This window comes from Hemibagrus wyckioides, linkage group LG18 (assembly GCF_019097595.1).
Source record: "Hemibagrus wyckioides isolate EC202008001 linkage group LG18, SWU_Hwy_1.0, whole genome shotgun sequence".
NCBI lineage: Eukaryota > Metazoa > Chordata > Actinopteri > Siluriformes > Bagridae > Hemibagrus > Hemibagrus wyckioides.
This window is the reverse complement of record NC_080727.1, coordinates 23,288,627-23,315,664: the sequence shown is the minus strand read 5'-3', so window position 1 is coordinate 23,315,664 and position 27,038 is coordinate 23,288,627. Positions and strand designations below refer to the sequence as shown.

The 27,038-nt window shown below is 39.9% G+C and overlaps 4 protein-coding genes across 11 annotated transcripts; 3 read left to right on the top strand and 1 right to left on the bottom strand.

Moving 5' to 3' along the window:
- Positions 1-465: 465 nt before the first annotated feature.
- si:dkey-183i3.6 (LAT2 domain-containing protein) lies at positions 466-6,817 on the top strand. Of its 8 annotated transcripts, none has more exons than XM_058416097.1 (13): positions 469-788; positions 1,618-1,765; positions 2,166-2,270; positions 2,393-2,435; positions 2,673-2,716; positions 3,388-3,433; positions 3,569-3,603; positions 3,693-3,734; positions 3,824-3,857; positions 4,876-4,916; positions 5,250-5,303; positions 5,436-5,486; positions 5,586-6,817. In XM_058416097.1, the coding sequence occupies exons 3-13, from the start codon at positions 2,168-2,170 to the stop codon at positions 5,618-5,620; spliced, it is 528 nt and encodes a 175-aa protein (XP_058272080.1). In that variant the 5' UTR covers positions 469-788; positions 1,618-1,765; positions 2,166-2,167; the 3' UTR covers positions 5,621-6,817. The 8 variants fall into 8 exon arrangements, with proteins under 8 accessions (XP_058272082.1, XP_058272087.1, XP_058272086.1 ...); XM_058416096.1 differs by having other exon boundaries at positions 470-788; positions 3,690-3,734; XM_058416099.1 differs by lacking the exon at positions 3,824-3,857 and having other exon boundaries at positions 466-788; positions 3,693-3,744.
- A 30-nt stretch (positions 6,818-6,847) lies between these two features.
- Positions 6,848-17,310, bottom strand: rfc2 (replication factor C (activator 1) 2). The gene is made up of 11 exons (XM_058416095.1): positions 17,153-17,310; positions 16,818-16,887; positions 13,300-13,341; positions 13,112-13,218; positions 9,360-9,461; positions 9,158-9,258; positions 8,914-9,071; positions 7,858-7,923; positions 7,676-7,756; positions 7,452-7,565; positions 6,848-7,084 (listed from the first exon to the last, which is right to left on the bottom strand). The coding sequence occupies exons 1-11, from the start codon at positions 17,257-17,259 to the stop codon at positions 6,974-6,976; spliced, it is 1,059 nt and encodes a 352-aa protein (XP_058272078.1). The 5' UTR covers positions 17,260-17,310; the 3' UTR covers positions 6,848-6,973.
- Positions 17,311-20,637: 3,327 nt separating this feature from the next.
- Positions 20,638-21,215, top strand: LOC131368757 (syncollin-like). The gene has a single exon (XM_058414850.1). The coding sequence runs from the start codon at positions 20,665-20,667 to the stop codon at positions 21,058-21,060; it is 396 nt and encodes a 131-aa protein (XP_058270833.1). The 5' UTR covers positions 20,638-20,664; the 3' UTR covers positions 21,061-21,215.
- Positions 21,216-21,358: 143 nt separating this feature from the next.
- On the top strand, positions 21,359-26,145 carry gng8 (guanine nucleotide binding protein (G protein), gamma 8). Its single transcript, XM_058414851.1, has 3 exons — positions 21,359-22,268; positions 23,095-23,235; positions 25,686-26,145. The coding sequence occupies exons 2-3, from the start codon at positions 23,152-23,154 to the stop codon at positions 25,812-25,814; spliced, it is 213 nt and encodes a 70-aa protein (XP_058270834.1). The 5' UTR covers positions 21,359-22,268; positions 23,095-23,151; the 3' UTR covers positions 25,815-26,145.
- The last annotated feature ends 893 nt before the right edge of the window (positions 26,146-27,038 follow it).

Sequence of the window (27,038 nt, the reverse complement as noted above, 5' to 3'; positions counted from 1 at the left end):
ATTACTGTATAATTGATTATTTATTTCATAGTATTTTAAATATGCTCTTGATTTTTGTATATATGTTAAATTAATAAATGATTTTTAGTTGAACAAGTAACAACACTTCACTACCTTACACCACTACCTCACACCCCATCACCCCCACTGACTACTGCCACACAACACACTGAGCACCTTACTTATGTCTAATCTGTATATACTCTATCTTATGTATTTTTTATTGGATTTTTCATACATTTCTATTATTTTTATTCTTTTTGTAAGGGAGATGTGCAAAGTAAGAATTTCATTGTATGGTCTAAACCGTTGTGTTTTCATTGTGCCTATGACAATAAACCTCTTGAATCTATTACAGCATGGTGTGTTTAATAAATAAATACATTTTAAAAGGCTGATTCTGGTTCATGCTGATGCCCCTCAGGTTATGGAAGGTAGAAGGAAGCTAAAAAACCATGAGGAACTTGGAGTGAAGTGGTGTAGTGCATGAAGTGTAGTCTCATCTCCAGTCTTGTCAGTCTTGTTTTCTATTAAAATCCAACACAGTATGCAGCTTGAATTACAGGGTTTTATAAATTTGTTCAACTCTTTGAACAGCAGCACACGTGTTGCAGCACAGGCTTTATGGTGGTCTCCTAACCTGTGTCCGGAGCCTGAACACGCGGATGTGGTGAGGTTCAGTTTGAAACAGGAAACAGCATTTTCTCGCCCTGTACTTTTTATCAGACTTTTAGCTGAGACTGGAAGTAAGTGCAACAGGATGGGCGCACGCTAACACGCTGTTTAAGGTAACTTTTTAAAAAAAATAATAATAACAAATCTTGCTTAATTGTTAAATAATGAATGTTATTTAAAGTTATTGACACTTGTGGCTAGCAGGAGAAGGGTGACAGAACAGTAACGCCATTAGCAGAAAGCTTGTCTGGATGAATTTATAGATTGTTATGAAGGTGATTTAGAAGGACAAGCAAAGAAATCATAAAGTACATCGACTTAATCAGTTACATCCGCGTGTATGACCTAAGGGAGATTTGTAAAGTGCTCGTGATTTCCAAATGACAGTTACAAATATTAGATGAAACTAAAAGTCATGGCGTCTCACGTATCCTAATATAAAAAAAAGAAGAACTCAAGACTTAAGTAATTATTTCGCTTGCATCATGTGGCTGTTTTCAGGAAAACCAATGAAATTAAGGGGGTGAAGAGGAATTAGCTATTAGCATGGTTTTGTCATACTTCTGTCCAATATTTCAAGAAGCCTTTGTCGATTACATTTCTCACAATGTCTTAGCTGATGATACGGTCAGTCTATCTGATAGATAAACCATTAGGTGGAAGTGTGGAAACTGTGTACCTGCGATTTGTTTAAAAATAAAATAAAAACAACACCTATATACATCCTATGATTACATCCTATACATCCTTAAATGGATTTAAGATCCGAGTGTTCTGGATCTAATTCATCGTTTCTGTAGTAACAACTCGTTCACCGGGATGTGTATAATAACAAGTGCTCCATATCATCTAAACCTAATCACCAACAGGTTAAAAATGGAAAAAATTGAGGAATTGTTGATATGGTGAAACGTTCAGTAAGAAAATGTCTCACATTTACAGAAGGAATCTCCAGTGTCAGCGCTTTTCAAATCAGTTCTAATTCCTCCATGGGAAAATCTTGAGAGCAGAGGTCATTTGGTTCCTTCGTAACATGACAAGCTGCAATTTTTTTGTCTTCTAAACGTCAAGAGAAGGAAAATAGAGGCTGGTGAGTAATCGATATTTCTAGTTGTGATAACGTAAGTGATAAGAAAACAGGAAATAACTCAACAGATGTTCTAAAATTTGCTGTCAGTCGAAAGTTAAACCTTGGACACTGCTGCTGCTTGAACGCCACCCTGGCATTGATTAGTTTTCTGTAACAGTAAGGCATCTTGTTTTCTTATCTGATTACATAATTCCACATTCTGAGATCTATTCAGACTGCCTTTTTAATGCTTTAAACATCGCTGCTGTGCTTTTGGTTTGTACTTCTGAGCAAACTTACTGCAGTATTTTTACAGAAGATTTTTGTAAATTTGCTGTAAAATGTGAACTATCTTCTGTTGGGATCAGAAACCGTTCACTCAGTGAAATATTTGTCCGTTTATTTATTTTTTTCTTTGAAGCTATGATTGAGGTCACCAGTCAGCAAGGTGCTATCCTCGCCTTCCTATCTCTGTCCACCGTGGTCTTCATCTGTGCTCTCTGCGTATGCTGTAGAAAGAAATCTTGTGAGTGCTTTTCCTCACACACGCTCTTTACATCTCTCCATGAACATGCATTATTACTGGTGGTAAAATTTATTTATTTATTTATTTATTTATTTATTTACTTATTTACTTATTCCGTGCAGTGATTGTACAGGAGAATAACCAACTTTATATTCCACAAATACTGTAAGTTGTCTGAGATTATTTTTCTGGTTCCTTTATTATTAGGAAATAATTTATGAATTATACTTTACTGAGTTTTCTTTCTCATTTATATGCTATATGTGTAAATGATGGAGCGGGATTAAGGTGTATATATATATATATATCGCTATATATATATGTATATCGCTATATATATATGTATATGTATATATATATATAATATATATATATATTTTTTTTTTCTGTACTTTTATCCAGTCACAGAGAGGGGAGCAGGTTTGCTGTGACAAGGTCAAAAACAGGTTAAGAGCATTTTTTTAAGAATTCCTTGCTCTGTATTATTACTGTTTATTGGTTATTGGGGATGTTTCCCGGTTTTATTTGTGTCATTTTTGTGAATAGATTAAGGCCTGTACCACTGCCAGAGTTACTGTGAAAAATAAATAAATAAATAAATAAATTAATTAAAAAAAAAAAAAAAAAAGATTTTTTCATTAAAAAAAGAAAACTATAAGCACAGAAGTTTAGTACCTTATGCTGAAAGTGATGTCTATTTTGAGATAGAAGTCTTCAACTGAACCGGAGGTTTTAAAGTGTTTTGCTATGATTAGCTTTACCAAAAGTGCCCCTTAGACATGCAGCACATTTTTTTGTAAAATGTCTTGAAACGCTGTTAAAGTAACTATGATTGGGTTCATTGTACCTCGATGCTTCACTTTCCTTTGATTCTCCTTCATCTTCATCTAGCGTAGTGTTTGATACCGTACTGTCTTCTATGAAAAGACATTTGATAAACTCAGACAGCTCAAAGACATTTGATAAACTCAGACAGCTCAAAGACATTTGATAAACTCAGACAGCTCAAAGACATTTGATAAACTCAGACAGCTCAAAGACATTTGATAAACCCACGTCTGTGAAGTGTTCATAATCTGTCCTAAATGATGTTTTTTTTCCCCCCACATTTTCACAGTGACGAATGCTAACCAGATCAGCTCAAATCTGTCTCAGAGTTCAGGGTAATACATCGCAAAGCTTTTACCTTTAACCTCATATTAATCGTCATCGGAGCCGACGTTTTCAATGCAATTCGGTCATAATGAGTGGTTAAATCACCCAAACTAACACGCTATGGTTTATTTATATTTTTACAGGAATGTTGCACACACATCTAATAGCCAGCTAGAGTGTAAGTAGCGCAAGAAAAAAATGAGATTTCGTTTAGTCAGAAAACGATCAGCAATAACGCTGTATATTTTATGGCTTATTTCCCAGCAGCTGTCCCGGACCTCGAGGGCAGTTACCAGAACGTTTCAAAGCGTGGGTTTATGTAAGCTTTCTGAATATTTACTCATGTTCTAATCAATTGCACCCCTAAAAATCTCTCTTTCCTTTATTTCACCCTTTAGCAGCAAATCATGGAATTATGGATGCCACTTATGTGTAAGTGATGCACTTTATTCGGAGGAACTTGGGGGTGGTTTTAGGTCTCAGTGGTTAAAGTACTGCGCAGGTGGATGGAAGTTGTAAAGCCTCTGTGTGCTTTGTTTTTGGAAAGAGGTGCTTACATAAACAGTATATATGAAATGAGTTTGCCGGTGTGACGTCATCCGGTGTAAAAACAGGTATGCAGAGTGGACCAGAGCTGTGTAGAGACGCCACTTCATCTAAAATAAATAATAATCTCAGATTCTAAGATAATATCATTATTAGTATAACAAGATAATCCAATTCTTGCTTTTATTTTTTTTAGCCAGAACCTTGAGGCATAAATTTCCCACAAGACTCTCTTGTGTTCGAGAAGTGTTTAATCTTTTATGCAAATTTATTAATAATAAATTGAGGAAGGGGCTACATATTACTAGTTATGAAAAAATAAACAATAGACTATAAGGTTTAGATTAATATTGTTTTTAATAACCCCCCCCCCCAAAAAAAAAAAAAAAATTGGCAGTTTAACAGTTTAATGCTCGTTACTGACACGAAAATGAGCCGTCTGTGCAAATGACCGCACGTGTATGTGAATGTGTTTGTGTTTCTGTCCTGTGGTATGATGGAAGCTAGAGCTTTGTGTAATTGCCTGTGAATTTCACTGACAGGCAGTGGCATTGCTGTGTAGTGTTGAAATAGTTCTCACATGCAATAATGTGCACTAACAGGATGGAAGAACGTGTGTTATACCAGACGGCTTATTTATGACACTTGGCTTCATGGTGGCTGCAATAATTAGTTCACTTTTGTATGACTGCAGTGACGTACAGTATAATAAACCGTATAAAAGTATGTTTGAGACATCTACTTTAAGGTTTAAGGTGTGTGTCTGTGTTACAGTTTTGTGTGGTATATACTTAGATAGTGACTTTCTATAAAAAAAAAAAAAAAAAAAAGATGGATAATCTATGCCTTTATTCTTCATTCCTGAATTAACCAACTGATTTATTCCTACCCTGGTTTGTTTTAGAGACCCAATAGCAACACCACCGAATAATAACAGTGCTCTTGGTAAGTTCCGACAGCACACAGTTGTTTGTTCTCATTTTGCCCTCACTCGTGTGTCGATTGTATTTAAATGAGAGATGAAAGGAAGTGTTAAGGTTGGCCTCTGTGCTGTTGAGTAAAATGTCACCAGAAACCACGGCATCTGAAAGCTAGATGAAGATCAGCACAAGCGTTCTGCTGTGACTGCAGACTGTATGTTGAGTCTGTTCTACCCTGAAATGTTACAGGAACGCGAGGACAGTTTTCATTTCTTAATTCTATTTTCCATCATTTTTTTTGTTGAATATTTATACTAATACTACAATATGTAATACTAACTGTACGTATTTTATATAGATAGTGAATATGCAAATATTTATCGACCGGAAGACATCGATCATGACTCATCAGGTGAGTTTTTTTACACATGGCTTTTCTTTAAAAACAGAACATTCTATATATAAATAAAACGTTGTGATTTGTTGTGCATAATTTCTTATTTAAAACCAATCAAAAATGTTGTTCTTGCCTTTGCGTTAACAGAAGATTATGAAAACACAGAATTCCTGCAAAAGCACCAAATAGATGATAATGGTAATGAGCAGTCCTGACTTTTATTTCATGCTGATGATGATGATGATGATGAGATCTATAATACAGCGTCACTTACGTTTTCCTTTATCTTTCTAACAGATGAGTCAGATTACGTCAACGTAGAACCAAACTAACTAACTAACTGTTAATCAAGGTAGATGAAATATCTATTGGAATGGATTGACTTGTTTAATAGCACAAAAAAACATTGCATTGTAAACTAATATAATGTTTCATGGACTTGTGTGAACTTTTAGAGAAGTTATTCATGTAATAAAGGCTCGTGTCACTGTGAAGTGTACGCAAATTTCTTTTTGTAGAATTTAATGTTTTAAGTGCTTGTACACTAAAAATGAAATGATCTTGATTTTGGTTGTTTTGTTATAATGAGCGTTTTCTTACATTTCTCATATTACATTGTTAGATTTAATTATATGTATATTATTTCAATATTTTATTATGTGATGTAATCATCTGTAATTTTCCTGCACAAAGAATTCCCTAGTTTTCCCCTTGATGTATATAATTACTATTAATCACCACAACAGCTGAAAACAAATGTTGGGATTTAAAAATAAATGTTAAACACTGATTTTAAAACTGTATATTTCTGATAGGGTTAGATTTTTGACTGCATTTCTGCCATCTCAATTTCTATTTTTATATTTTGTCAATTTTTGCTTTCATATCTGAACCTAAAGATGTGTGAACATTTACGTCCTTTAATTAGAATAATATACAGAATTAAAATTAGCACAACTTAATAGCAGAATGTCGCTGCAATGAAATTAAATCAAGAACCTTGGAGAAACTTTTTGCATGAATAAAGTAGCTAAATTGTAGACGTTATGATTTTCCAACTTCTCTGAAATATCCTCAGCTTCATTAAACTAACCAATGCATATCTAATTACACTTAAAAAAAAACAAAACAAAACTTTTATAGCTTCTCCAGACTTGTTAGCCAATTACTGACTCACTTCCAAGCAATTATCACCACAACTTATTCTAGCTAAACTAATCCAGACCCAAATTAACCAGATTTAGCACTACTAGTAAATCTTGAGGATTAATTTTTTTATTGCAGCATCCTGCTCAGCTTGCCCTCAATTCTTTCACCTTGCAGGCATGTGGTATAGTATGAGTACAGGGTAAGGAAAAACTAGAAAAGTAATACAAATGGTCAAATGAATGGAGGGGAAAAATGACCATTATAATGACCTTTTGATGTAAGCAACGGACTAATTATGAGAGAAATGTAAAGATTTAATTTTTAACTATATTTCAGATGTGTATCAGACAATTCATTCTAAGCGGTCACTGGTTAAAGAGGTGTGTGTGTGCAACAGCAACACATGACAAAAAAAGTGAAAAACGCACGTTTTATTGTGGATTTCTTAAACTATTTACATTTAAATGTGATCAGTAAAATAGCTTCACTGACAGGTTTGGATCTCAGCATAGCTGCTGAGTACGAAGCAGTAGGCTTTAGCTGGCCTCGGGTGCTGCAGTCTTACTGCAGAGACGTCCTAACAGTCCAGCAAGCTGGAGGAGAGAGTTTACTCCTTCTACTATCTTCATGTTGGTGTAGCCAATCTCCTGAGAAAGAACATTACATAGATATACAAAGTCAGTATTTTATCTGGTAGACCAAGTGGGAAATCATTCATTACAACATTCATTCATTAAAGCACAATATACTTACAGTCTAGTTATATACACACACATTACAGCACTTAATCATACATTTATGGCAAATAAAAGCTGATTATAGCAGGTTAAACAGCTAGGTCACTTAAATGACTGGTGCTGATTCTATAGAATCAAGTATTAATAACAAGTGCAGTCTTTTTGACTGGGAGATTAATAACAGGAGTATTCATGGCCCAATTACATAAAAATGTCTTTAAAGCACCAAGACCTGAGGAGTAGAGATGTGTGAAAGAACAAAAAATATCATATTTACCTTGATAAACTCCAGTTTCAGGTACTCCGGCATTTGGAAGGTTTTACACACTCTGAAGATGTTCCCTATTATATCTTCAGGAGAGTAGCCGAGTGACCAGAGCTGTGATATTATCTTAATGAATGAGAATATAGATTTAGATATCGACATGCTGTTCTACTGTTTACTTTAAGTGTTTATGTTCCTATTCATGATTCATGATTACAGAACCGTGTCATCTGTACCTTGTAAGCCTCATCGATGTTGCCGCTGACACAGTGTTCAAGCATGTTTTTAACCAGCAGGGGGTGTGGTTCATCACATACCTGAAGAGAGACCATATGCATTCTGTTAAAGAGGTTTTCACCCTTACTCTACATGTTTAAGGTAATTGTTTGGTTTTAGGAAACAGAAAAGGAAGACTCACCTTAAACACATTTTCACTGTTGATGAAACCAAATCCGGACTGAGTGGACTGCAGGTTGTTTAGTGCCTGAAAACACAAAGACACTGCAACACTAATACACCAATATTTCATATTTTAAATGTTACAATGACCATAAATAAAAAGCACATTTCAAATGACCACAGTGTTTTTTCTGAGAAGTCTAATGCTGTGATGCCTAAAATCTTTTCAGTGTTTCAGCTCAGTATGACTGTGGTGGTGGTGTCGTCTCGGCTGCTCCCTGTTCGGGGTCGCCACAGAGGATCATTTGGTCCACATGTTTCGATCTGGCACGTTTTACACCGGATGACCTTCCTGATGCAACCCTCCCATTTAATCCGGGCTTGGGACCGGCACTGAGAGTTAACTCTTCAGTGGCTGGGTTAGTGCCCTGCCCGGGAATGATGAGAGCACAGGATCCTGGTCCACTGGACCACCAGGAGGCTACAATATGACTTTGATCTATACAATTTCACCATCTACAATACCAAATCAAATACAAAACTTCACCACCTACAAAAATGTACTAACAGGAAGGGACAGCCATTTGGGTCAACTTTTTTCCCCCCCATTTGTTCTCATTCCACTACCAAATTTACACCATTTGGGTTAAAGGTGTAATTGTACAAAGTAGCTAGAAATGATGGACGATAATGTAGCTCCAGTTACACCTAAAAGTTGTAACTACAGGGCTATCAGATATAAAACACTCACATTGCTCTGTTCGTACAGAAAAGAGGAATTTTTGTAGGAAGTAGTTGCATATTTCTAACAATTGAATGCTTATTAGATGAAAGAGCCACCCATTTTAGCATTTTTAAAAATATTTGTAATATGGTGAGATGTGAGAGAGGTCTATTCATTGTTAGCTATATTAGCTTTGGAACAGAGCAAACCTTAAACACCAATCATTTCATGCTGTCCAGTCTTACTTAAATGAAGATAACTGTTTTATTAATTAATTAATTAATTACTTACTTACTTACTAAATTTCTCCTTTAACTAAATAACTGGTCAGCCAACTGTTTGTTCACCGACCTGTCTCATGTCTCCTTGGGCGGTGAAGATAATGGCCTCCAGTCCATCGTTGGTGGTGTGCAGGTTCTCCTTCTCCACCACCTCCATCAGCCGCATCATGATCTGTTCATCCCTCAGCTTACTGTAGCGCAGCACGGCGCAGCGTGACTGAATCGGCTCTATAAGTACAGATATATAGTTAAATCTGGGAGTACAAGAAGGTGACACTTCATGGACTTCAAACACAAACAGATGGGTCACTCACCTATAATTTTATCTGATGCATTGCAGGCTAAAGCAAATCTGGTGGTCTTCGAATAGATCTCCATTGTTCTTCTCAGGGCTTGTTGTGCGCCATCAGTCATGCTTATTTTAGAAATGGCAAATTTACTTATAATTTCACTTATACATTTAAATAACTCAATAGCCTTAAAAACCTAATAGTAGTAATTGGGGGCAGGGTTTACCTGTCAGCTTCATCCAGGATGATGATTTTGTGACGTCCTTTGGGGAGAGTAACTTTTTGTTGAGCAAACATCTTGATCTTGTTTCGGACAACGTCAATACCTCTGAAACAACGACAAGAACAGTAAAGTTAAAGGGAATTCCATGCAAAGGAGAGAAAAATTCGGCAAGTAGAAGTTCCTGTCTTTGTCTATACTTCATTGTCTCTTCACTAGCCAAGTGTGTACTCTATTTTGTCTTAGTACCCAACAAATGACCACAGCATGCCGGAAAAGTCAGGAACCAATGAGAATAGGCTAAGCAAATATATTAAGCTGAATATGTTGAACAAAAACCAGAAAAGCATTAGAGAGCAGTTGACAGAACACATACACCACAAGAGTAAACATATACAGAACCTGATATAAATAATATGTAAATATATTTTTGCTTTGTGGTAAGGGGCATTATCCTGCTGAAAGAGGCCACAGCCGCCAGGGAATACTGTTTCCATGAAAGGGTGTGGATGGTCTGCAACAATGCTTAGGTAGGTGGTACGTGTCAAAGTTTCCCAGCAGAGCATTGACCAAAGCAGGACACTGCCTCCACCAGCGTGCCTTCCCCCCATGGTGCATCCTGGTGCCATTTGTTCCCCAGGTAAGAGAGACACAAGCACCCGGCCATCCACATGATGTAAAAGAAAACGTAATTTCATCAGACCAGTTTCTGATTTCATCCAGTTCTGATGCTCTCGTGCCCACTGTTGGCGCTTTCTGTGGTGCACAGGGGTCAGCATGGGCACCCTGACCGGTCTGTGGCTATGCGGCCCCATACACAACAAACGGTGATGCACTGTGTATTCTGACCCCTTTCTATCAGAACCAGCATTAACTTCTTCAGCAGTTTGAGCAACAGTAGCTCGTCTGTTGGATCGGATCACACGGGCCAGCCTTCTCTCCCCACGTGCATCAATAAGCCTCGACCGTCCATGACCCTGTCACCGGTTCACCACTGTTCCTTCCTTGGACCACTTTTGATAGATACTGACCACTGCAGACCGGGAACACCCCACAAGAGCTGCAGTTTTGGAGATGCTCTGATCCAGTGGTCTAGCCATCACAATTTGGCCCTTTTGGTCAAACTCAAAAAAATCTTTACGCTTGTCCATTTTTCCTGCTTCTAACATCAACTTTGAGGACAAAATGTTGACTTGCTGCCTAATATATCCCACCCACTAACAGGTGCCATGATGAGAAGATCACCAGTCTTATTCACTTCACCGGGCAGTGGTCACAATATTATGGCTGATCGGTGTTACATATATATATATATATATATATATATATATATATATGTGTGTGTGTGTGTGTGTGTGTGTGTGTAAGATTAGATTCAACTTTGTCACTGCACATGTGAGTACAAGGCAACGAAATGCAGTTAGCATCTAACCAGAAGTGCATTTTCGCAAATATAAACAATAAATAAAAATATATAAATAATTTGTATATTTATAAACAGTATACAGAGGGAGGTAAACACAATGAGTGCAAATGAGCAAATGATTATAGGTGGTGCAATAAAGAAGGTATTGAATACCATGATAATTAAACATGTAAACAGTATTCAGAGAAGGAGTTGAGTACAATGAGTGCAATGAGGAAGATACCCTAACCATGATAAATCATTTGCATATGTAAACTGTACACAGAAAGGGTTATATACAATGATGATAATGTGTTCAGTCAATGTGTGTGTGATCCACTACTCACAAAAAGTTAAGGACATTCAGCTTTCAGGTGAAATTTCAGGATGCACCTAAAATGCACTACAACCTTTCCAGGTGAACTTAATTTGACCTTCTGTACACTTTTGAATGCACATGTCCAACTGTTCAGTGTTTCAGTACTTTCTGCATAACTTGCTGTTCTCTAACAAGGTGCTTAACAGCAAAATTCACAACTGGTGTTTGATCCAAGAATCCACCAATAAATTTTCTGGTTCAATTAGAATTGGTATTTAAACAGACCTCTTCATCATGCTGTTCACATTCTGATATCATGAGACCAAGACCACACCTAACAACTGATCAACAGAACCTCACCATTGTGAGGCTTCAAACAGGATGTTCTCAGAGGGAAGTGGCCACTGAGCTTAGAATGTCACAGAGTGTCATCAGCAGGTTGGGACAGAGATACAGAGAGACTGGAAGAGTCACAGAAAGGCATAGAAGTGGACGTCCTTTGGCCACATCCCACGTTGATGACCGCTTCATTGTGAACAGTGCCCTGCGGAACCGGATGATGAATGCCACTCAACTCCAGGCACATTTAAGGGGGTGAGAGGAACCCAAGTGTCACGTCAGACCATTCGAAACCGTTTACATCAGCGCGGTCTGCGTGCTAGACGACCTGCAAGGGTACCTGACCACACCACCAGGCACAGGCGTCGGGGCCAGGGAGCATTTACACTGGACGAGGGACCGGTGGGCCTCAGTGCTGTTCTCTGATGAAAGTCGATTCACGTTGAGCAGAAATGATGGCTGCCAACGAGGTTGGAGACGTCAAGGAGAGCGCTATGCATCAGCCACTGTTGTGGTGGTGTTACAGTCTGGGCAGGTGTGTCCACTCAATACAGAACTGCCCTACATCTTGTGAATGGTACAGTGACAAGCCAATACCTGAATAACATCATTAATCCAGTCATTGTGTCCCTGCATGAACAACACAGGCCTAATTTCATTTTCATGGACGACAATGCTCCAGCTCATCGAGGTCGCATCATTAGGGAACGGCTGCTGGAGGCTGGGGTACCTCAAATGGAGTGGCCTGCACTTTCTCCAGACCTGAATCCCATAGAAAACCTCTGGGATCAGCCGAGTCGCAGTGTAGAGGCGCGTAACCCTGCACCCCAGAACCTCAATGACCTGAGGGCCGCCCTTCAAGAAGAGTGGAATGCCATGCCTCAGCAGACAATAAGTCGACTCGTGAACAGCATGAGACGTCGTTGTCAAGCTGTAATTGATGGTCAAGGGCACATGACAGATTATTGAGACATTGAGATTTTTTGTTGTGGTATACCCACCACTGTTGTTGGCTTTTGTTTCAATAAATTGTTTGAGATGAGGAAATCACCACTGCAGCTTCTACTTAAATGCCCTACTTTCATGATATTATATCACTGTAGTGTGAACTTTTTACATTTTCCATAAATTTCACCCAAAAGCTAAATATCCTTAACTTTTTGTGAGTAGTGTGTATATATATATATATATATATATATGATTATGAATACTATACAAACAACATTATATTACATTTTATTAACTCCAGTAATAAACAACTCATTTTGGACCATTTCTAAAAGTTTCCTGCTATCTGTTACTGTATGCACAGAAAACCACAGTAGAATTTTCTTTCCTAAGCTTTTCGTTAAACTGCACACAACAATGAAGAATTAATATTTTATTTGCAACCTTGATGTGAGATGCCTTTGCACAATAAAAGTACAGTTAAGTGAAGAGTTATGTACCCCTGCAGTTTATGATTAAATAAACCCCTTGATTCATGTGTTTTTCTTGCTCTCTGAAAGGGATTTAGCCTGATTTCATTCTCCCTGATTTATTTGTACTAGCATGAGGATGTGTTTTTCATGACTCTGGATAAGGCCATCTGCTAAATACTGTAAGAGTACATTTCCATGACTGTGACTTCAAAAACAATTTTCCTAAATTACAGACTATTCACACTATCAATAGCATGATCTCCGAGATAGTTACCGATCATTTGAGGCATTCAGCTCGAGCACAGCATCCTTCATTGCCGGGCCTAGAAGAGCTCTGGCCAAACACAAAATGCTTGTTGTTTTTCCAGTGCCAGGAGGTCCCTGAAAACACAGGGTCTTTATTACACATATTACTGAAATATAAATAACTATTAAGTGATGAATTAAAAATGAATGACTTACAGCAATAATGATGTTGGGTACATTTCCTTCTCTGGCAAAAACCTGTTTAAAACATCAGAGAAACACACAGTGCTGACTCGGTCATTAAAGATAAATATCTTCATTGAGGTTAAATGTAACAGTCACTACATTTGAGCTTATGGTCCAAAACTTAACAGCTGCACCAAGAACCTGTTTCAATATAGTTTCATGTTACTACCTTACAAGTAATCGCTGCTAGCAACTAGAAAAAAATAAACCACACACACACACACACACACACACAGCACCAGTGTGTACAATGAAAACATTAAAGAGCAGTGAAAGTTGTATTCAAATCATTTTCATGTGGGATGGTTTTCTGGTGGCCTATCACTAGCTTGTGGCCAACTCGCTTACATATATACAGCCCTCTAAATCATTGAGTTCAGGTGTTGTTTTTCAGGGGTTTGGGCTCGGCCCCTTAGTTCCAGTGAAAGGAACTCTTAATGCTTCAGCTTCATACCAAGACATTTTGGACAATTTTATGCTCTTTGTGGGAACAGTTTGGGGATGACCCCTTCCTGTTCCAACATGACTGTACACCAGTGACCAAAGCAAGGTCCATAAAGACATGGATGAGTGAGTTTGGTGTGGAGGAACTTGACTGGCCTGCACAGTCCTGACCTCAACCCCATAGAACACCTTTGGGATGAATTAGGGCGGAGACTGTGAGCCAGGCCAAAACTGGGACGTCTGCGTTTACATGCACATGAATGTAATATGGAGTTGTCCCGCCCTTTACAGCTATAACAGCTTCAACTCTTCTGGGAAGGCTTTCCACAAGGTTTAGGAGTGTGTTTATGGGAATTTTTGACCATTTCTCTAGAAGCACATTTGTTTATATCACAGATCTTAGGTGCCTGGAGTACGTAATAGTCAGTGCATTTTCCGCTACAGGAAAGAATTTATATTCTGATTTCTTATTAACAAGCTGTGAGTTATTTGCCGTATTAAATTTTAAGAGAAAGTAAAAATAATGAGAGTAAATTTGCGGAAGAGTGTATGTGGACAACAAGCATGATAATTAAGGAATTAGAAATTGTAGTATAAGGAGAAAACATGTTCTTATAAGAAAATAATCCATTTTGGGATGAGAACAGGTACTTTGCTTTGCTCTGGGGGCATCATACATTCATTATTTATTTATTATTTATTTTTCTTTACTATTATTTTTCTATAACATGTTGCCAAGAGTTTTATTCCCCATTCAATCAACACTCAGATTTTAACAGTGATGCTCTATAAAAAGCAGATCAGGTGATGGTGGTGGTGGATTATAAGAGCAGATCAGGTGGTGATGGTGGATTATAAGAGCAGATCAGGTGGTGGTGGTGGTGGAGTATAAGAGCAGATCAGGTGGTGGTGTATAACAGCAGATCAGGTGGTGGTGGTGGTGGTGGAGTATAAGAGCAGATCAGGTGGTGGTGGTGGATTATAAGAGCAGATCAGGTGGTGATGGTGGTGGTGGATTATAAGAGCAGATCAGGTGGTGGTGGTGGTGGTGGTGGATTATAAGAGCAGATCAGGTGGTGATGGTGGTGGTGGATTATAAGAGCAGATCAGGTGGTGATGGTGGTGGTGGATTATAAGAGCAGATCAGGTGGTGATGGTGGTGGTGGATTATAAGAGCAGATCAGGTGGTGATGGTGGTGGTGGATTATAAGAGCAGATCAGGTGGTGGTGGTGGATTATAAGAGCAGATCAGGTGGTGATGGTGGTGGTGGTGGAGTATAAGAGCAGATCAGGTGGTGATGGTGATGGTGGTGGAGTATAAGAGCAGATCAGGTGGTGGTGGATTATAAGAGCAGATCAGGTGGTGATGGTGATGGTGGTGGAGTATAAGAGCAGATCAGGTGGTGATGGTGATGGTGGTGGAGTATAAGAGCAGATCAGGTGGTGGTGGTGGTGGTGGATTATAAGAGCAGATCAGGTGGTGATGGTGATGGTGGTGGAGTATAAGAGCAGATCAGGTGATGATGGTGGTGGTGGTGGAGTATAAGAGCAGATCAGGTGGTGGTGTATAACAGCAGATCAGGTGGTGGTGGTGGTGGTGGAGTATAAGAGCAGATCAGGTGGTGGTGGTGGTGGTGGATTATAAGAGCAGATCAGGTGGTGATGGTGGATTATAAGAGCAGATCAGGTGGTGGTGGTGGTGGTGGATTATAAGCGCAGATCAGGTGGTGATGGTGGTGGTGGATTATAAGAGCAGATCAGGTGGTGGTGGTGGTGGTGGATTATAAGAGCAGATCAGGTGGTGATGGTGATGGTGGTGGAGTATAAGAGCAAATCAGGTGGTGGTGGTGGAGTATAAGAGCAAATCAGGTGGTGGTGGTGGTGGAGTGTAAGAGCAGATCAGGTGGTGGTGGTGATGGTGGAGTGTAAGAGCAGATCAGGTGGTGGTGGTGGAGTGTAAGAGCAGATCAGGTGGTGGTGGTGGTGGTGATGGTGGAGTGTAAGAGCAGATCAGGTGGTGGTGGTGGAGTGTAAGAGCAAATCAGGTGGTGGTGGTGGTGGAGTGTAAGAGCAGATCAGGTGGTGGTGGTGGTGGAGTGTAAGAGCAGATCAGGTGGTGGTGGTGGAGTGTAAGAGCAGATCAGGTGGTGGTGGTGATGGTGGAGTATAAGAGCAGATCAGGTGGTGGTGGTGATGGTGGAGTGTAAGAGCAGATCAGGTGGTGGTGGTGGTGATGGTGGAGTGTAAGAGCAGATCAGGTGGTGGTGGTGGTGGTGATGGTGGAGTGTAAGAGCAGATCAGGTGGTGGTGGTGATGGTGGAGTGTAAGAGCAGATCAGGTGGTGGTGGTGATGGTGGTGGAGTATAAGAGCAGATCAGGTGGTGGTGGTGGTGGAGTATAAGAGCAGATCAGGTGGTGGTGGTGATGGTGGTGGAGTATAAGAGCAGATCAGGTGGTGGTGGTGGTGGAGTATAAGAGCAGATCAGGTGGTGGTGGTGGTGATGGTGGAGTGTAAGAGCAGATCAGGTGGTGGTGGTGGTGATGATGGTGGTGGAGTATAAGAGCAGATCAGGTGGTGGTGATGGTGGAGTATAAGAGCAGATCAGGTGGTGGTGGTGATGGTGGTGGAGTATAAGAGCAGATCAGGTGGTGGTGATGGAGTATAAGAGCAGATCAGGTGGTGGTGGTGGTGATGGTGGAGTGTAAGAGCAGATCAGGTGGTGGTGGTGGTGGTGGTGATGGTGGAGTGTAAGAGCAGATCAGGTGGTGGTGGTGGTGGTGGAGTATAAGAGCAGATCAGGTGGTGGTGGTGGTGGTGATGGTGGAGTATAAGAGCAGATCAGGTGGTGGTGGTGGTGGTGGTGATGGAGGAGTGTAAGAGCAGATCAGGTGGTGGTGGTGTATAAGAGCAGATCAGGTGGTGGTGGTGTATAAGAGCAGATCAGGTGGTGGTGGTGGAGGAGGAGGAGGAGGAGGAGGAGTAGGAGGAGGAGGAGTGTAAGAGCAGATCAGGTGTTGGTGAAGCTGCATGTTTTCTGACTCACCTCCAATCTGCTGACAGTTTCTTCATTTCCAACGATTTCATTCAGCTTCAGCGGTCTGTATTTTTCAACCCTAAAAACAAACGAACCAGAAAAACGAAAGGAGAATCCTGTTAGCACAAAGCTATGATGTTTACTGTGCTGCTTTGCTTAGCTTAGCGTTTATAAGGAAGTTCTGTCATGTTCATTTAAAGTCGCTACAGATGAACACGACTGAGCTACTAGTTCTAGTTTGATTAGTAAAACTAGTTCACAGCTGCATGCTAACAGATTACCGATTTTAGCATCGGCTGCATTTATTCAGAACAATAACATTTTTAACCGGAAGCTAACATTACCAGGGGAGTTCGTATGTGGTCGTTGAAGACTTGGTAACATCTTTTTTATTATTCTGTGCGTCTGTTCGACTTTGTTCGCCATCAGCTTCTTTCATCTCCACGTCCATGTTGAATCCTGTAGCGTCAGACTTTCCCGCGCCTCAGCAACACAAGCAAGGCGGTCAAAGCGACGTCACTTCCGCCAACATGTCGGTACACGACCAGTGGGACTGGACAGTCTGTTGTGGTTGGTGAAGTCCACTGCAACGCATTTTACAAATATAATACCTCCATGACTTGCTGAAAAAATGGTGAAAAGCCCGATATAAATAATAAAACATAATAATAATCAGTGGTAATAATAATAATACACAGCAAAAAGAAGATATATTAGAAAGAGGAGATACTATTAATAAAATAAATGATATCTAATATCATAATATCATAATTAGATTACTATCTAACAAATAAAAGACCATTAAAGCTATTTCTACACATAATTACCTTACTACATATATATATATATATATATATATATATATATATATATAATGTGTGTGTGTGTATATATACATACACCGGTCATGGTATAACATTGTGAGCAGTGACCAGTGAACTGAATAAGACTGATGATCTCATCATGGCTCCTGTTAGTGGGTGGGATATATTAGGCAGCAAGTGAATATTTTGTCCTCAAAGTTGATGTGTTAGAAGTAGGACAAATGGACACAGGAGCCGTATAGCTGCAGACCAGTCAGGGTGCCTGTGCTGACCCCTTTGCACCGCAGAAACCGGCAACAATGTGCACGTGATCATCAGAACTGGACCATGGAGCAATGGAAGAAGGTGGCCTGGTCTGATGAATCAAGTTTTCTTTTACATCACGTGGATGGCCAGGTGCGTGTGCGTCTCTTACCTGGGGAACACATGGCACCAGGATGTACTATGGGAAGAAGGCGAGCCGGTGGAGGCAGTGTCATGCTTTGGGCAGTTTTCTGCTGGGAAACCTTGGGTCCTGCATCCATGTGGATGTTACTATCCATGTGGATGGTCCATGTGGATGGTCAATTTCATGTGCAATGCCACAAAGCAAAATTTTTTTAGGAATGGTTTGATGACCACAACAACCAGTTTGAGGAGTTGACCTGGCCTCTAAATTCCCCAGATCTCAATCCAATCCAGCATCCGTGGAATGTGCTGGACAAACAAGTCCGATCCACGGAGGCCCCACCTCACAGCTTACAGGACTTTAGGATCTGCTGCTAACATCTTGGTACCAGATCCCACAGCACACCTTCAGGGATCTAGTGGAGTCCATGCCTTGACAGGTCAGGGCTGTTTTGGCAGCAAAAGGGGGACCAACACAATATTATACAGGTGGTCATAATGTTACGACTGACTGGTGTATTTAAATGATGACAGTGAATCATCTAATTGGGAGAACGATATATTGATGAGAAAACAGGCAAAAATGAGCTAGAAGGTCCAGAAAACTACCTTCCAGAAGGTACCAGTGTACCTTCTCCACAATGCTGAATTAGTTTGACTTCTGATAATCTAATGTTGCCCTTACTGTCTGCAGTGAACAGCTGTGAACTTTCAGGTGGTTGTGCCAGGTTTCCTATAAACCTACAGTACACAGGTGGCTGATATGAAAAGATATGACTGAAGCGGATGAGCTTTATCAAGCTATATTTTACTTGCAAGCACTGTAGGAGTAGTAATAATAATAATAATAATAATAATAATAATAATAATAATAATAATAATAATAATGTATGAGTGGAATTAAGAAGATTCTATGTTAATAATATTGTGTATTTATGAATAGACCTTTATTTTTACTGGGAAGATTCTAAGGGACTTTTATTTTTGAACTGGGGGAGTAGCAGTGACTTCTTGGGGGGTCAGTGTAATTAAGGAGAGAAGAGAAATAAAATAGAAAAGGCTATGAATGAAAAGCTCATCATTATCTCAGTGTTTTATTATTGTTATTAAGCTCCTTAACACCCACAACACCGCAACTATTACAGTGATAACAACAATAAAGGTGTCTCATGATGGACCGGTATCCCCTCCATATACACTATATTGCCAAAAGTTTTGGGACGTCTGCCTTTACATGCACATGAACGTAATATGGAGTTTCCCCACCCTTTGCAGCTATAACAGCTTCAACTCTTCTGGGAAGGCTTTCCACAAGGTTTAGGAGTGTGTTAATGGGAATTTTTGACCATTCCTCTAGAAGCACATTTGTGAGGTCAGGCACTGATGTTGGACGAGAAGGTCTGGCTCACAGTCTCCACTCTAATTCATCCCAAAGGTGTTCTATCGGGTTGAGGTCAGGACTCTGTGCAGGCCAGTCAAGTTCCTCCACACCAAACTCACTCATCCATGTCTTTATGGACCTTGCTTTGGTCACTGATGTGCAGTCATGTTGGAACAGGAAGGGTTCATCCCCAAACTGTTCCCACAAAGAGCATGAAATTGTCCAAAATGTCTTGGTATGAAGCTGAAGCATTAAGAGTTCCTTTCACTGGAACTAAGGGGCGAAGACCAACCCCTGAAAAACAGCTGAATTCAGTGATTTGGCAATATAGTGATCTAAAATGGATCTATAAAGTTAAAAATGCTAAATTGGCAGGTTTTTGTAGTGCAAAAAAGGTTAAATCATATCTGAAAATTTTACCACCCTCAATATAAAAGTACATATATAAAAATGTAATATAAAAAATCAGGTAAAAAGGGGGAAAAAATGATGATAACCTAGTTCCATAAGTGTGTACACCACTAACCTTATAATTTGTTGAATGGTCGTTTGATTTTATTACACAACTCGGACGTTTTGGGTGAGTGTCTATCAGTGTGAGACATCTTGACCTACCAACATTTCCCCACTCTTTCTGGCAAAAACACTCTAGATCTAAGTCTGGGCTTTGGCAAGGTCATTCAAAATCATTGATCTTTTGGTTAAGCCATTCATTTGTTACCCCACACTACCCCATAGCCTAGACATGTGCAGAATTTGAAAGGTTGCTGTCATCAGCATTGTGAATTATTCCTGCAGCTCCTTTAATGTTGCTGTAGGTCTCTTGGCAGCGTCTCTGGTATGTTTTAAAGTTAATAAGACTAAATAACACAAAGTTTGTTATACTACAAAAAATGTAATGTTGTCTGACTTTCTTGTGCACCTTGGCACATGTACAGGGTGTCCACTATAGGTACAGCATGTCCACACCCTGGGTAAAATCACACAAAACTTTCCTGAATAATGGATTACATAAAAAGTACAAGAAAGTACACTTTTGGTGAGAAATGATTTATCTAATAGCTTAACTAAATGTAATCAATATTGTATATCTGTTTACTTAAGGCACTTTGTTAGGATAAGACTTTCCATAAACAATATGTTGAAATTCCCATGAATATCCTCCAGCCCATCTGTTGATATTCACACACTGACCAGTGGTGAGTGGCAGCTTTGTGTATATAAGCCTGGATTAATCCACTCACAGCCCTAACACACCGAAACCATGAAGGTTGCTTTTGCTCTGCTTCTCTGCGCTCTGTGTTTCCTGGGCCTGGATGCTCAGTGCCCAGAACCGAGCACCCTGAAAGATGCTGAGGGCAAGAAGATCTGCGCTCGCATGTTTGAAGACAGCAACTACTACTACGAGCAAAGCTGTGGAGGACAGTACATCGATGCCTATCCCGGTGATGACGTCCCTATCATTCCATGGCGCTGGAACAACCGCGTGTCTTCTATGGTGGTGAACAAGCTATGCTCCCTGACCGTGTGGTCTCGCATCAAGAAGAATGGAAGCAAGAGGAAGTTTTCTTCTGGCATCGTGTACCGCCTGAAAGACGTGCAGCAGGGCCTGTTTGGAAGCTGGGACAATGACATCTCTGCTTATTACTGCGTGTGCTAGATGCTTCCGAAGCAAGCAGAAGAACAGAGACTGAAAATTCATCAATGGAAAGAAAAAATCAATTAATTGTGCAACCTTTTTAAATAATTAATGAATTGTGCAACCTTTCAAATTAAGATGTGCATGCTTTTGCATTGAATAAAATGTTAAATCTGTTTCATCTGCAATCTGAAATGATGCTTTTTCCAAGCTCCACAAGTAGACAGCTTCATAACTACAGCAGAAAACCTGCTAAATTACAACCGTCACAAAAATGTCTTATTCTACGATGTGAAAAAAATTGCCTGTTTCTTGAAGGCCCACAGACGTCTAGGCTTGTCTAAAGGATCAAACTGAGTTGTGTGACTTCCCTGTAGCACTCTTGTGCTCCTTGCTGAGTGTAGACCAATAAATGAATGAAAACAGTGGCTAATGAGGCAGCTGACATTAAAGTCCGGAGGTGGAATCCAGACCCCTGTGGTGAGATCCACAACTCCAGTGCCACTGCTGACAGGCTGTGAGACAAGTGACAAAAAGATTGGACTTTCAGTTGCTTTGAGGGTGTGCATGCACATGACTGAGAAAGAGCTCTCTGACAGGTCTAGTTTAAATCTCAGCTCCAATAAAACTCACATCATTCTGCATGAAGCTTAGATTTTTTTTCTCTCTGATGTTTAATCTGACAGAAATGTATCATGAGCATTAGAGAGGTCGTGAAATCGTGCTTGGGTTACAGGTAAATATTTGTAGGGGGAGAGCAGAAAAACAGACCGTATCTCTGGTGACTCTGGCGAGCCGCAGGCTCTTAGTAACACCCACTGAAGTGGTTTCCAACAGGAGCGAATATTTGTCTGAGGTAATATTAAAGTTGGAAAAATTAAAAGATTCGTACAGTTCAGTATTTCTTATCTCGATATGAGGACATTACTCACAATAACCATGTATTTAAAAAAAAATAAGAGCACTCCATTTCCTTCTCCTCTATCCATGACAGACAGACTCAATAGAAGGTCACACCACATGAAGTCTGGGACTCACCTATGCAGCCCGATATGGGGGGGAGGAATAAACGCTAATTATGAGAGGAGGCAACCTTTCCCATCCCTCCTACCCACTTAACTCCTCAGTGTCTCCTCATTTGCTTCTGTAACATTGGTAATGTGAGCTTCGTATATCCAACAATAAAGTTCAGTTTCTGCAGTTAGAATCTTTCTTGGAGCTTCTCTGCGGTAAGTCTGCCTCTAAACCTTAAAATCCTCCTTCATGCAGAATATAGAAGTTATATGTGGGAATTGTAACCTTAATCATTTTTAAATGGGGATAAAAGAGGAAGGATAGCTAGAATGATGCAATAAGATGTATAGGATTAAATGTACAGGATTTGTAATATTGCATTTTTCCCCAATTAACTAAATGCAGAATAGTTAGACTGTACATATATCTATAAAATAGGACAATAAGAAAAGTACGCGAAAGACTCAGATACACTGATTGAATTTGTGCTTCTATTGAAATAAACTGTTTAAACTTCACTTCATTTATTTCACCCCATTCAGTCAAACCAACTATTGGTGGGATTTTGTTCTGAAATCTCAGGCAGCAACACTGTGTTATTAATTCAACGTGGCTTAAGCTACAATTAATCTAAAAGGTTAGTGAAGGGAAATTGTGCTAGACATGGGACGCTGAGCAGCTTATTGGCAGCCTCATGAGGATACCTGTACTTCTGCTGTCTTCTCCCACTGAGCCTCATGCTGCGTACGACCAGCTGAGACCCAGACAGCTTCAACAAAACAATTATTGCTGCTCCACCTCACCCTGGCCTCTAATGAGAGGAGGGGAAAAAAGAACATTTAGAAAGCAACAGGTGAAAATTGATTTAAAAAGCTATTAAGATTTAAATGCATTGTTTTGATGCTTATTCTTTTTCCTAAATTGCAGGCTCGTTATACAGACTGGAACAAATCACAAAAGCTATAAATATCACCAGAGAAGTTAAAAGTTTTTTTGTGTTTTTTTTTGCTTTAAATTTATTCCTGTAATCTGTCACTATAGGAGTAAGCTGAACCGCCTGCTAAGGATCGATCTTGGTTACGAAGTGTGCTGAGCAGAATGTCCAACAATATGGCCAAGATTGCAGATGCTCGGAAGACAGTGGAGCAGTTAAAACTGGAGGTTAACATCGACAGGATGATGGTGAGAGACCAACACTATACCGCACTCATCACCTAGACACACCCTTACTCCTATTTCTTGTTTATTCTGACTTAAATATTTTTAGTATATTCATCATTGTGTGTCATTGTGTATCCTAGCTGTTGATTATCTGAAATACCTTTTGTCCCACGGTTAACTCATAAGAGTTACTGCTGCTGTCTCAGAAGACTACATGTTCAAAAAAAAGCAGAACCTATTTATTTAAAATAATAAATAAAGTCTGTGCTGCAATACTAATGTCAAATGTTTAAGAAAGCCTCAGACTCAGGATCTCCTCCCGGCTATTCGCCTCCAGTGTTAAGCGCAATCTACGAGGAGACTCTCACAAGCCACTGAGCACATTTCTACCCAAAAGTTTCAGAACCCTAGAGGATGCTATCTTATTAGCTCTCTGATAACCATGCTCCATTATTTCGAGATAATTCAGTAGATTTAAAAAGGTTTACAGAATTCCTTGCTCAGATGTTATTAAAGCTGTTAGTCACAACAAAGATAAAAATGAATCTCTGTAGTGTATTTTAATAAAGGGTGGGATGTTATCCTCTTAAATGTCCAACATATTTATTTTATTTTGCAAAGGAAGTTTGTTCACCGTTATGCAATATAACACACACACACACACACACACACACAAACAGAGATACATATATATATATATATATATATATATATATATATATATATATATATATATATATATATATATATATACACTATATTGCCAAAAGTATTCGCTCACCCATCCAAATAATCAGAATCAGGTGTTCCAATCACTTCCATGGCCACAGGTGTATAAAATCAAGCACCTAGGAATGCAGACTGTTTTTACAAACATTTGTGAACGAATGGGTCGCTCTCAGGAGCTCAGTGAATTCCAGCGTGGAACTGTGATAGGATGCCACCTGTGCAACAAATCCAGTCGTGAAATTTCCTCGCTCCTAAATATTCCACAGTCAACTGTCAGCTGTATTATAAGGGTTTCCATGGCTGAGCAGCTGCATCCAAGCCATACATCACCAAGTGCAATGCAAAGCGTCGGATGCAGTGGTGTAAAGCACACCGCCACTGGACTCTAGAGCAGTGGAGACGCGTTCTCTGGAGTGACGAATCGCGCTTCTCCATCTGGCAATCTGATGGACGAGTCTGGGTTTGGCGGTTGCCAGGAGAACGGTACTTGTCTGACTGCATTGTGCCAAGTGTAAAGTTTGGTGGAGGGGGGATTATGGTGTGGGGTTGTTTTTCAGGAGCTGGGCTTGGCCCCTTAGTTCCAGTGAAAGGAACTCTGAATGCTTCAGCATACCAAGACATTTTGGACAATTCCATGCTCCCAACTTTGTGGGAACAGTTTGGAGCTGGCCCCTTCCTCTTCCAACATGACTGTGCACCAGTGACCAAAGCGAGGTCCATAAAGACATGGATGACAGAGTCTGGTGTGGATGAACTTGACTGGCCTGCACAGAGTCCTGACCTCAACCCGATAGAACACCTTTGGGATGAATTGGAGCGGAGACTGAGAGCCAGGCCTTCTCGTCCAACATCAGTGTGTGACCTCACAAATGCGCTTCTGGAAGAATGGTCAAAAATTCCCATAAACACACTCCTAAACCTTGTGGACAGCCTTCCCAGAAGAGTTGAAGCTGTTATAGCTGCAAAGGGTGGACCGACGTCATATTGAACCCTATGGATTAGGAATGGGATGTCACTTAAGTTCATATGCGAGTCAAGGCAGGTGAGCGAATACTTTTGGCAATATAGTGTGTATATATATATATATATATACACCAATCAGGCATAACATTATGACCACCTGCCTAATGTTGTGTTGGTCCCCCTTTTGCTGCCAAAACAGCCCTGACCCGTCCTGCACTGTGTATTCTGACCCCTTTCTATCAGAACCAGCATTAACTTCTTCAGCAGTTTGAGCAACAGTAGCTCGTCTGTTGGATCGGATCACACGGGTCAGCCTTCTCTCCCCACGTGCATCAATGAGCCTCGGCCGCCCATGACCCTGTCACCGGTTCACCACTGTTCCTTCCTTGGACCACTTTTGATAGATACTGACCACTGCAGACCGGGAACACCCCACAAGAGCTGCAGTTTTGGAGATGTTCTGATCCAGTGGTCTAGCCATAACAATTTGGCCCTTTTTTCAAACTCGCTCAAATCCTTACGCTTGTCCATTTTTCCTGCTTCTAACATCAACTTTGAGGACAAAATGTTGACTTGCTGCCTAATATATCCCACCCACTAACAGGTGCCATGATGATCAGTCTTATTCACTTCACCTGGCAGTGGTCATAATGTTATTCCTGATCAGTGTATATGTGTATAGTTGTACCTGTAGATATAAGGTAGGCGTATCTAATAAATAGACCACTTAGTGCATTTGATCTATTTGCTTGACTAACTTTACATCCCCTTTTTTTCAGGTGTCTAAAGCAGCCGCTGAGCTGATGTCATACTGTGAATCTCACGCCAAAGAAGATCCGCTTGTCGCTCCTGTGCCCAACTCTGAGAACCCCTTCAGAGAGAAGAAGATTTTCTGTGCAATTTTGTAGCTTCTAGTTTACTCTCCTAATCAAATTCGACTGTTTATTTCAGTGGTTAGGTCCATGAACACGTTTAGGTCAGCTTCATTTTTAAGGATACTGTTCCCACCTCTTCTCAGCTGAACTTGTTCCAGATGTTCCAGTAGAACTGTATTAACAATAGCGCCATTCATTTGTAGAAACATTTTATTGAATATCATTTGTTTAGTTTCCTTTTTGTACACATGAATTCAAGAAAATGATGATGATGATGATGATGATGATGGTGATGATGCACCGCAACATCTACACTAAAAAACTTAGTGTAGCATGAAACGTCTTCATCTCTAATAAATCAGTCCATGACCTTAGTGTTATAACATTCTTATAACAACTCTTTAATCTTACTCCATTAATCAGCGGTAATGCAGCTAAAGTACTACATTTAAAATATCGTCTGAATTTCACCAGTTTAATCATGTGACTCTTCACACGTGATGTTTGTATCATATTTCTGTGAGCGCCGTTGTCATTTCTGTCATGCAGGGCTCATAAATTATTCAGCATTCTTTTATAATGATGAGTAACTGTACACTGAAGACGCCCTCATGCTTATTTTTCAACCCTGAGGTATGCCGAAGCCTCATTCACAAGAACAGTGACACAAATACTATAAATTTCAATGCTTGCTTTTTCTTTTCTGAGGCTTGTCAGTGCTTGTGACTACACGGACATGGAAGATGTTATCTTAGCTCTGTGCTCTGAGCTGCGGATTGGCTCGTGGATCGCCATCGACGCCGAGGATTTCTTTGGCGTGACTCAATTAAAAATGCATTTTGAAGTCAGGAGCAAAGTTCCCTTTGTCTCTGCTCATTCAGGCACGTTGTGTCTGCTAACTTCCGTGAAGAAGGTTTAAACATTAACCTGAAATACAACAGCCTCACCCATTCAGTAATCATGCTCAGAAGACACACAAAAGATCATGTTTCATAAGCTCACCCTGTGTGTTACTATCTGTAACTCTGCAAAGGTCAAAATATATTCATTTTAATGCACAGTTGTTGTTTACTAACTGTGACTAAGCTGTGACTTAGTTGTGACTAAATCATTTGCCCCTGTAATATTAAGCAATGTTAAAGAGAAGACACACTGGACATTTATTACAGTTTTCCCATTACTGGAAATAAAATAATGGAAAATGAGACAAGTCACTAAGTCCTCAATCAGTTCATTACTTCTGTATTTAAGGATTTC